This window comes from Macrotis lagotis, chromosome 7 (genome assembly GCF_037893015.1).
Source record: "Macrotis lagotis isolate mMagLag1 chromosome 7, bilby.v1.9.chrom.fasta, whole genome shotgun sequence".
NCBI lineage: Eukaryota > Metazoa > Chordata > Mammalia > Peramelemorphia > Peramelidae > Macrotis > Macrotis lagotis.
This window is the reverse complement of record NC_133664.1, coordinates 170,389,850-170,402,219: the sequence shown is the minus strand read 5'-3', so window position 1 is coordinate 170,402,219 and position 12,370 is coordinate 170,389,850. Positions and strand designations below refer to the sequence as shown.

General features: G+C 35.8%; 1 protein-coding gene across 1 annotated transcript in view; it reads right to left on the bottom strand.

Annotated features, from left to right (window-relative positions):
* The window catches only part of GRM3 (glutamate metabotropic receptor 3), a 114,378-nt gene that overhangs the window by 17,122 nt on the left and 84,886 nt on the right, over nt 1–12,370 (bottom strand). The window contains exons 3-4 of the mRNA XM_074195167.1: nt 11,035–12,101; nt 1,307–1,481 (exon numbers count right to left, since the gene is read on the bottom strand). Of these exons, the coding sequence (XP_074051268.1) occupies nt 1,307–1,481; nt 11,035–12,101 (1,242 nt within the window). The remainder of the gene's footprint in view (nt 1–1,306; nt 1,482–11,034; nt 12,102–12,370) is intronic.

Genomic DNA, 12,370 nt, shown 5'->3' with positions numbered 1-12,370 from the left:
GAATGGGCAGATTAGATTGTATCTCAAACTCTGAAAGCCTATGAAAATCCAAGAGGGAGGGGGAAACAGTTTCTGGAGGCTATAAATTATCTGATGTTCAAATGCTACCTTGTGCCTCATGCTAGGTGAAGGTACCCACTAGCAGGTTTTTCTTTCATTCATTTATAACACACATTTATTATTTTAATATATTATATTAATATTATTATATTAATATATTATATATGTGATATAGGTATGTATATATTTGTAAGTATACATACACAAACATACAAGCATCCATATCACACATATATCATACACTCTATGATGCAGTCAAAATGGTCTTAATCTTCCTTCAAACAATATTTCATCTCTCTCTTCTATGAACCTTTGCCTAGGCTGTCTCCTTACACCTAACTTACACTGCCTTCTCATCTCTGCCTCTAAAAATTCTTAATTTCCTTCAAAATTCAGTTCTAATGCATGAAGACTTTTATGATCCTCCTAGTACTAATACTTCCCACTTAAACTCTCTTGAATTTATCATATATATGTATGTATTTCTGTGTTTACATATTTTATTCCCTTATAAAAAGGAAGCTCTTTATAGAAAAAATTTTAAAAGCATTTACTTAGTGTCTCATATATACAAATATATCCCATTTGCACTCATATCTCATTGTGCAAATAAATTATATTTGATTCTCACGACAGTTCTTGGAGGTCGGTATTATCTCCTTTTTATGGTTGAAGAAACTGAGGCAGACCAAAGTTAAGTTATTTGCCCAAGGTTACCCCACAAGTAAGTGTCTGAAGCTAGATTTGAATTCAGACTCTATTCCTTGTACCACACAACTGCTTCATTTTTCATTTCTTTTTTTTTAACCCTGGTAAGTACCTGATCTTTTGAAGTTGATAAACTCTTGATTGAATGGTCATAAACTCATAGAATTGGAGGTCATCTGTTCCAGTCTCATTTAACAGTTGAGGAAATTGAGTCCCAGATTTATCCAAGGTCACATAGGTATCAGGTGGCAGTCCTGAGACTGATACTAATGTGCTCTCACTCCTAGTTCTTCCATTGTGCCTTGCCCCAAGAAGTCCTTAATCCTACCAACGAATGAGTCTTTAGCATTTAGATTTCATACACTGGGGTACTAATGGGTTTACTCTCAGGGGAGACACCTGTGATACCCCCTCAGGTGTCAGTAAACAATGACAGGGAAACTATATGTCTCTTAGGATGTGTTTTCCCCAACATTCTACTGCCCAGTCAGTGTTTTAGTTGGCAGACAAAAAACAAATAATGGATTTTTATACTTACATTGTGAATAAGTGGTTCCAGTTCCACTGACACTGAATCTGTTTAAGTGGAGTCTGTGAGTGACCACATTCTTCTGGGGTTGGAACAAAATGATGTGCACTTTGGGTGCAAATAGACATCCTAGGACCACGAAACCACTCAGACTGACAGAGATGCACATAGTTGTGGTCTGCACCTAGGAAGAGAGGATTTGCTTGATAAGTTTCCTGGCTGTTAAATTCATAAAGACAACTAATCAAAATGGTCACTGAAAAGTACACCCCAGCATAAATTATCTACAATTCAGTTCACAGTAGTTAAAAATATTACAGGAGATTTGATGATGCTTCCTCTTTGATTCATCAATGATCTAATGAGAGAATAATTGCAAAGCAATTATTATTGCTTACATAGTAAATACCATATAGATGTTAGTTGTGATGATGATGATGATGATGATGATGATGATGATTATGGGAATTCAGATTCCCAGAGTACAGTGCTTATAAATAAAACAATAACTTTGCAGTACTGGATGGATATTTAATTGTCCCATACTTTTCCTTATTCTGTTCATTTGACTCTTTTTGTGAACTGTTAGTCAAAGCCACAGATAAGAAAATGTTATCATTGAATGAAAGAGTAACTGCTGTAAAGATGGTTTCAATCAGTAGATCTGGGATTTTTAAGATTCACTGCAGAATTAGGGAAAAAAATGGATCCTCTTTCAAATAATCTTCTTTTTCTTAGTAGGAATCCCTCTTCTCCAGCACCCCACTCCCTACAGTTATGGATTTTTTACTGCCTTTTCCACATTGAAGACATTAATAACTTCTATCTAGAGTGGACTGTCAATCACCCACCAAAAACCTCCACAAGAATGTAATTGGAAAATATTTAACAAAACAAAAATAAAATTCAACACAGATAATGTTAATTTGTGGCTTACTAGTCGATATATGACAGCAGGGATCCATTTTTATTTTTTTGACACCATTGGTCTAGAAAATCCTTTTGTTTATCTTTTCTTTTTTGAATCTCTTTGATAATACAAATCATTCATGTTTCCACTAATTCTCTTCTTTGGGTTTTAATTAGTTTTTTGCCTTCAGACCTGCCTTGTCACTTTACTCAGTATCTTTGACAGTGGTTTCTAGTCCTGTCTCCTTTTATTTCAAGGTTCTTTGCTCAACTTGCCTTTTTTTCCCTTCTGTGCTGTTTTCTGGATATGACCCAAAGATCTCTCCATTTATTTTGTCATGATAGTATTTTTCATTTACATGTAAATATAGTTTCCAGTATTCATTTTTTGTAAGATTTTTGAGTTCCAAATATTTCTCCTTCTCTCTCTTTCCTCCCCAATATACCAAGTAATCTGATATAGATTATACATGTATAATCAGGTCAAACATACTTCCATATTAGTCATGTTGTGAAAAAACAACCATGAGAAAGAAAAAATTAAAAGTGAAAATAGTATGTTTTGATCTTTATTCAAACTTCATAGTTTTTCTATGGATGTAGATGGCATTTTCTGTCACAAGTCTTTTAGAATTGCCTATAGATCTCTCTTTTTGGTTCCCATAGATTTGATGGCAACACTCAAATTAAGACTAACAAACTAATATCTGAAATGGGACCTTCAAGTGTACTGTTCCTGAATTTTAACCTCACTGTAATGGAGTAGGAATTTTGATTTCCCTGGGATGTGCACTAATATCAAGTATTAGTCCTTTCATTTACTGATTTCATTCATTCATAGGATGAACTTGTGATTTTATTGATATTGAGAACTCTCAGATAAAGAAACTCTAGCTACCAATGCCATTCAACACATTCTCTGAAACTTATAAATTTAGAGTTCACTAAAGAACTGAGAGGCTGTGTCTTGCCTAGGGTCTCACAGCAAGTATGTATCAGAAGCAGGACTTAAATCCAGGTTATTCAGGTCCAAGATTAGTTTTTTATCCTTATACCACACTGCATTTATTAAATATGGGGGCAGGTAGGTGGCACAATAGGATGGCAGGTGTGGAGTCAGGAACACTCATTTTCCTGAGTCCAAATCTGGCTTCAGATACTATCTGTGTGTAATTCTGAGCAAATCATTTAACCCTGTTTGCCTCAATTTCCTCATCTATAAAAAGAGCTCAAGGAAATGGCAAACCATTCTAGTATCTTTGTAAGAAAAACCCCAAATGGAGTCTACTGAAAAATAACTGAACAACTATAAAACTGTAAACAGAGTACTGCCATGAACTTTGAAGAAATAGAAGACATTTTTCCTTCACTGATAAGTTTACAACTTATTATACTCTTAGCCTGTTAGAACTGATAGAGACCTAAAACATCATTCAACCTCAAGTCCCATATTTTAGAGATGAGGAAACTAAGAGCCTGGAAGATATATGCCATATTGGGCCAGGGAGATATAGACCCAAAACTAATTAGAAACTAAATAACCTCATTTTAAAGAACAAGTGGCTCAAACAACAAATTATAGAAAGAATTAATTATTTTATCCTAGATAAATGACAATAATGAAACAACATACCAAAACCTATGGGATACACTCAAGGGGGCTGTATTATATCTTTAAATGCTTATATGAATAAATTAGAGAAAGAGGAAATCAATGAATTAAATATTCAACTAAAAAAATTAGGGAAAGAACAAATTAAAACCCCCCAGTTAAATACCAAATTAGAAATTCTAAAAATTAAAGAAATTAATAAAATCAAAAGCAAGAAAACTATTGAATTAATAAATGAAACCAAGAGATGGTTTTATGAAAAAAAAACAATAAAATTGATAACCCCCTGGCCAATTTGATTTAAAAAAAGAAAGAAGAAAACCAAATTGCTACTATCATAAATGAAAAAGTGAACTCACCACCAATGAGGTGGAAATTAAAGTAATAATTCGTAATTATTTTGCCCAACTCTATGCCAATAAATTTGATAATCTAAATGAAATGGAGGAATATTTACAAAGATGTAAGTTGCCTAGGTTAAATGAAGAGGAAATTAAATACCTAAATAGCTCTATCTCAGAAAAAGAAATTCAACAAGCTATTATTGAACTCCTTAAGAAAATTCTCCAGGGTCAGATGGATTCACAAGTGAATTCTATCAAACATTTAAGGAACAACTGGTTCCAATTCTATATAAACTATTTGGAAAAATAGGTGATGATGGAACTCTGCCTAACTCTTTCTATGACACCAATATGGTGCTGATACCTAAACCAGAGAAAGAAAATTATAGACCTATCTCCCTGATGAAGATAGATGCAAAAATCTTAAATGAAATCTTAGCAAAATGATTACAAGTTATCACTAGGATAATACATTATGACCAAGTAGGATTTATCCCAGGAATGCAGGGTTGGTTCAATATTAGGAAAACATTCACTATAATTAATTACATCAATAACAAACCTATCAGAAATCATATGATTATATCAATAGATGCTGAAAAAAGTTTTTGACAAAATACAGCATGCAGTTCTACTAAAAACATTAGAGAGCATGGGAATAAATGGAATGTTTCTTAGAATAATAAACACTATCTATTTGAAACCATCAACAAGCATTACATGTAATGGGGATAAGCTAGAGGCATTGCCAATAAGATCAGGGGTGAAATAAGGGTGCCCATTATCACCACTACTATTCAATATTGTATTAGAAATGTTAGCTTCAGCAATAAGATGAAGTGAGAGAGCTGGTTCCAGGACAGATAAAACAGTGAGCTGAGAGTTAGGGAGAGCTCAGTTAGGATGTAGCTTCAGACATTTACAGGCTATATAACACTAGGCAAGTAACTTGAACTCTGCTTCTCCAGCTAGCAAATGGAATAATAATAATAATAATAATATCTACCTTACAAAGTTGCTGTGAATTTAATAATATTTGTAAAGAACTTAGACATAGTACACAGGGGGAACATAAGAGATACTTAATAAATTCTTGTTTCCTTCCCTTTCCCCCTTCTCAAGGACACATAGCCAATAATCTAACAAGCTAGGTTTGAAACTCTGGTCTTCTGACTATGAGTTTAATTTTTTTCCACTACACTCCTTCAGTAGGGAGATGAGATAATACAGAACATTACATAATAAGTATGTGTTGTTGTTGATGTGGTGTTTGAATTGTGTTTTAGTTATTTCCAACTCTTTGTGACCTCTTTTAGAAAAGGTACTGGAGTGGATTTCTATTTCCTTCTCTAGCTCATTTTACAGATGAGGAAACTGAGGCATCCTGAGTTAAATGACTTGCCTAAAGTCATACAGCTAGTAAGTATCTGAGATCAAATTTGAACTCAGGTCTTTCTGACTCCATGTCTAGTGCTTCATCTACTATACTACTTAGCTGCCCAGTAAGAATGTCAGAGGCTTAAAATAAAGCTCTCTATGAGGTTATAAGGAAAGGTCATACCTGACTTGGGAGGAAGAAAGTAGAAAGAGTACCAGCCTTAGAGGCAGGAAGAGCCGAGTTTAAATCCTACCTCACATTTAAGAGGTGTTTAACCCTGTGCAAGACATTTCAACTTCATACCTTCCTTTAAATGAAAAAGATATAGTGAAGATGCCAATTTGCACTAATGGAGGGATGCCTTTATTTGGGAATTCTCTATGAAAGTAACAACAGGTCCAGTCCCTATCCCTGTGCTATATCACCTGCTGCTTATAAACATGGCAATGTCTTCCTTCTCCTAAAATCTTTATTTTATGTTGATAAATTCTCAATCTATCATTCTAAATAAGTTCTTCTCTTAATATCCAAATGCCCAGGGGGAAAAAACCTTTATACTTACTGAATACTTAAAATATAGTCCTAGCAGGTAACAAAAATCAGATATCAGTCACATTATGGAAACTGTCACGGGGATGACCTGAATCCATGGTGAACTGTCCTCTGCAATATTTCTTTTGCTCAAGTAAATTTGTTCTGGACATAGGAATCCTTAGTCATAGGTCTCTTTTTTAATCCTTTGCAATCTGGTTCCTGATTTGGATTGAAACCATTCACTCCAGGGAAGGTTACCAGTCTTCTGAGACTGCCACTTTTCTGTGGGGGAGCAGTGAAGGCTCAAAACAGGGGTATACTGGTGACAATTAGAGATGGCTCACTAGAGCCAACCTTATTTTCATTATGCACATTTAAACCATAGAGGCCAAACAAGCCTACATACAAATCAGAGCTTGATTATTATTTTGATGATTGTCTAGGCTTAAGAAAGTTATGGAGAAAATATAATAAAACAAATTAATCTTTAAAGTATATTGAGTATGGTTTTCCTCTTAGAGAGTTTATTATTAAATATTTACCAGCACACCGCTATCCCAGAATAATTTAACTAGTTTTTACTTTACTAAATAAACTTCCCAACCACCAATATATCTGCTTCAGAACTTTTTTCTTTCTCTATTTCTTTTTTTTTGCAAGGCAAATGGGGTTAAGTGGCTTGGCCAAGGCCACACGGCTGGGTAATTATTAAGTATCTGAGGCCAGATTTGAACTCAGGTACTCCTGATTCCAGGGCTGGTGCTCTATCCACTGTGCCACCTAACTTCCCAGAACATTTTTCTTTCAGCCAGAACACCACTTGACCACTCCTTTAGATTAGTAACTTTCTAAAACAATGAAAAGGAAATCATATTTTTGTATTTTTATGACAAATATTAAGGGAGTTTACTTATTTATGACATTATTTATGTTTATTCCCTGAAGCATTTTCTGTTGCGTAGTGACTCTTTTGGGGGAATAAATAACAATTTTAAGCCACTGTATCCAAAGTTCAAACTAATTACTACTATAATTATTTCTAGTCCCAACCTCCCAAATGACTTCTATTGGAGATAGCTCCATATATATTCCTTTAAAAGGAGCAATGGAATCCTCAGAGACTGAGGTAGTAGGTGGAGTGGAGACTCTATATAGAAGAGGGACCAAATAAATCTATGAAACCCTCACTGATCTCCATCAATAAGGAGAGAGTTCCATATGAATGGCTAAATTCTATAGTTCTCTGCTTTAATCCAGAGAAATTAAATCTACAAATTAGTGGTTCCTGTAATCTGAGCCTTTGCACTGTTATGCTCCCATAATATATTATCCTTTTTTTTTTTCTCCCAATGGTCTAGAGAGTTTAGTGGGAGCTCCTGTTTCTAATGTAGCTCAGCATTTGCTTTGCAATTTATAGTCTTTGAGAGTTGCTGGGGGCACTGAGATATTAGTCTCAAGGTCACACAGTCAGTAGAAAGTAGAAGCCACACTTTGAACTCACAACTTCCTGACTCCAAGATTGGCCCAGACCAGATTTCTCAATACTTTGTCTTAAGGATTTTCAGAGTTTCAAAGAAAAGGTGTTTTTTTAAGAGACAGTTCATTTTTCTTTTTTTTTTTTTCCTTTTAGATTCTTTTTCAAGGCAATGGGGTTAAGTGGCTTGCCCAAGGCCACACGGCTAGGTAATTATTAAGTGTCTGAGACCAGATTTGAACTCAGGTACTCCTGACTCCAAGGCTGGTGCTCTATCCACTGCGCCACCTGGCCGCCCGACAGTTCATTTTTCTAATTCCTGTTCAGCTTTCCTAATTTTTCTTGTTGATGTCCAAGTTATTCTGAATGATCTTTTAGGTAGAATAATATGTTGAGCTATGTCAATGATTGCTTGCCTGCCAAACTTTCAATTGTTTGGGGTTTTTATTTTAGTTAAACTACAATTATTTTTTGTTTCAGGTTTTATGCATTGTGAGAGCTGTCAATGTACAAAAGGTTTGAGGGTGAGAGAAATGATTATTTCTCTCAAATTAATAACCAATCAATAAATTAGGACTAAAGTTCTCATTCATTTCTTCATTCAGAAATCAATCCCTTTCTTTATTCAGAAATCAGACAACCTTCCCAACTGGGAAAAATAAGATCTGAGCAAAAAGTAAAGAAATTGTAGTTTGAGTGAACTGATGATTCCAGTCCATTATGACAGGTCTTTTTTTTTTTTTTACAAGGCTATGAGACCAAGGTTATAGAGCTATTATTAAATGTCTGAGACAGAATTTGAACTCAAGTCCTTCTGATTGCAGGGCCAGTGCTCTATCTACTGCCCCTCAGATGGGTCTTAATGAAAGTGAATTTTTCCCTTTTGTCTAGATTGCCCTAGTCTGGAATGGTCTGGAAAAGTGATGTCTCTTGATCCAAGACTGTGATTGGAGTCACATCCCCAACCCTCATTGGAATAAGCCCACTCTTATTATAATATTCATTTTCTCATGACTTGTTAACTAATGAGAATTAATTTCCATTCTCAGGAACACCTGAGGCATATAAGTGCTTCTTGGGGGTCTTTGGTTTTGGAGAGATAGTCAAATTACCATTTTATTATATTATGTTGTAAATAGTATATTATTTGCTAGCATAATTAATAAATTATTTATTATCCAAAAACTATGTATTTAAAAGTTGTATATAACTGGTATGACAAATAGAAGCACTGAATTTGGGGTAGGTGTTATGCACCAAATCCATTATCTTTAAGATTAAACTGGCATTTCTTTGGATGAAGACTACAGAAACTAATGGCAAGAAGTAACTCATGAAAAAATAATTCTTGTGTTCATTCTTTTGGAGAGAACCTTGGATCAGGATATTGATGGCAATTTAGGAACTTTTCCCAAAATAACTGAAGAATATTTTCAACACATTGAAACACTGAAATGGATGGGTATGCTGTGCTATAAGAGAAGGAAGTTGGACTGAACTCTCCACATTTTAACTGCACTGTGTAAAAACATTATTTAAAAAATGACTCTCATGTGTGGGTTAGAGTATCTTATTTTAGTGGAAACATTTCATCAATATGAGGGAACTCTGCTTATAGAAACTTCTTCCATTGATACAGCTATGAAACTTGTTTGTAAATAATAGGCTGAGAGAGTTGTCTGGGACAGTGGGAGATTAAGATACACACACACACACACACAAACAGAGCATGCATAAACTATAGGACGTAATTTCAGTCTTCCTAACTTTAAGATCTGCCCTCTAACCATTGTGCAATATTTTCTCTTGTGTTAAATTTAAGAAGCACATCCTAGGGTCACTGGATCAAAGATTTAGATAAAGAAGGGAACTCAGAGGCCATTTCAGCTCTATGGATGATACTTCCTATATATTTTCTCCTCCTTTTAATTCCATCATACATTAATTACATTACATTTTAATTATTATTACAATAATAATAATAATAATAATAATAATAATAGAGGCAGGTGATTTAGTGGATCTAGTTCTTGATCTGGAGTCAGGAAGACTGGAATTCAAATCTAGGTTCAGACACTTACTAGCTGTTGCCTTAATCCACTGGAGAAGGAAATGGCAAATCATTCTGGTATCCTTGCCAAGAAAGCTCCCAGAATGTAAAATTCCATAGTGTAATGAAGACTTAGATAATGGAACAATAATAAAAAGTAACAAGAATAATAGTATTTATATATCACTTTCAAGTTTGCAGAGAGCTTTGCAAATCCTATCTCATTTGATCTTCACAAGAACCCTAGGAAGTAGGTGTATTTTCATTCCCTTTGAATGGACAAGGAAACTGAGACTAAAAGATTAAGTGACTTCAGAAAATAAGTGATCTCACACCTGTTAAATATTTAAGCTAAGATTGTAACTCGGATCTTCCTTACTCTGGGTCTATACACTATGCTGGCTTGAAAATAGGGACTGTCTTACTTTGATGTTTGTATTTGTTTATTTTTTTTTGTTTTTGCAAGACAATGGGGTTAAAGTGACTCACCCAATGTCACACAGCTGGGGAATTAATTGTCTGAGGACGAATTTGAACTCAGGACCTCCTGACTCCAGGACTGTGCTCTAGCCACTACACCACCTAGCTGCCCAATGTTTGCATTCTTGAACATGGTAAACAATCAAAACTTTTGGATTCATTTATTTATCTTTCATTTTACTGAGGGAAACTGAGACTCAGTAAATTAAGTGACCAAAGACACACACCAGTATTAAATTTCAGAGATGGAACTTAAATCCAGATCTTGTGATTTTATAATCAATGTTCTTTCTGTTGTATTACAGTGAATTAAAGGAAATACTTCAAATCCCTTCTCAGAGGATGTTGTAAAAAATATTCTTTTGTGTTTTTGTTTTCCTACAGTTGGGTAATAGGATGGTTAGAGGCTGGGAGTCTTCTCAATGGTCAATCCATAGGACTTTAGAATGCCTCCCCTTTTTGTGGGACTTGGCTAGCTCAGTACTTCACAGAGTATCCATTTACAAATGATTATTTCTTGAACTGAATTAAATTGTATTGAAAAGTATTTTATAGGAGTAAATTCATAAATCCAAAGACAATTCAGACTTTAGAGAGGATAGGAGAGAGTAAGCATTGACTTTGAGTTCTTTTTAGGGAGTAATAAAATATATCTGACTACCAAGTGATGACATTCAAGAGGCTTGCTATTTCTAAAATGTTATTACAAGCATCTTTCAGTTTAAAACCATAAGCCAAGGTATCCTGTCAGACCTATGTTGGACCATTACCCTGCTGCATTAGAACAACACTGTTGCTCTGTGGGTCATGAATGTTTTTTATTGAAATACTAACTTTTGCCACTGCAATTCACAACAGAAGGACTATTTGCTGGGCCGATATGAATGAGAGATGTTATCTATAAGTTATTGGTTTAATTAAGCCCTAGGAGGTAAAGAGAAGGTGAAAAGACTTACTCTGTAGTCGCTTGATGTCACATAGAAGATCGGGAGAAAGGCCAGCCAGATGATGCAGGTGGTATACATGGTAAAGCCGATGAACTTGGCTTCATTGAAGTTCTCGGGGCACTTACGCGTTTTGAAGGCGTACACAGTACATAGGATCACCAGGATCACATCGTAGGAAAGGGAAATCAGCATACTGGAATCTTTGACGTTGCATTTCAAGATCACCGTTTCTCGCTTCTCGGGGAGGGTAAACCTTCGGGTGCCCGGGGCTTCCAGAATGAGCCACACAGACACTACTACAATCTGGACCAGGATCAGACTCAGGCAGATGAAGACCTGAGAGCTAGGGCTGATGAATTTTGGCCTCTGAGCACCATTCTTTACCCCGTTAAATATCCGGGCAATGCAGTTTGTCTTCGTCAGCAGAGCTGCATAACACACTGCGAAGGAGCTGCCTAAGCCCAGGCGTCGGAGCGTACAGATGACCGGGGAAGGCTTAGCGATAAAAAAGAACGTCATGCAATAGGAAAGACCGACCCCAAAGAGGAGGATGTAGCAGAGCTCCCGGCCTGAAGCTTTGACCAAAGGTGTGTTGTTGTGCTTGATAAAGACCGTCACAACCATGAAGGTACACAAGAAACCCAAGCATGCAATAGTGACGGGACCTATGGCCCAAGCATCTTCCCACTTGATGTAGTCTTCTGGGAGGTCAAAACAACTAGACAGGTCGGAGGTGGGCCATTGACCAGGCCCACAGTCCACACAGGTGAATTCGTCAGCCAAGTATTCATAGGGTTCACAGGGGATACAGATCCAGCAGCAGACATCTCCAGGTTGCATATTCTTCATTTCATTAGGAGCACAAGGGTCACTGCACTGGGAGGTGGGGATCACATTTCGGGACCAGTGGATTGAATTGACATCCAATGATAGAGTTTCAGCCCAGTGACCAACCTTCAGGTAGGAGTATTTGCCACCAATATACTGGAAGTTGAATACATTGTATCTTCCCATTCCATCTCCAAAAGTGTCAAACTTGACGATGCTATCTATTCCTTTGTTTGGATTGAACGGAGCTGTGAAATGTAAATTGAAAGAGAAAAGAATATGATTTAGATGTATTCAGTTTTTTTACTCAACAAATAATTATTAATCTTTGATAAGGCCTTAGATAAGTTAGTATACAGATTCTAAGAGTAAAACAACACTTTAATCAACTATGCATTGAAAGTGTTTGATAGAGCCTACCAAATTACCAAATTTATTGTTTGCTTAGGATATATTTTTCATTGACTTACCTGAATACATGCTCCCCCCCCCATATTGAGGGATGGGGCTGATTTAT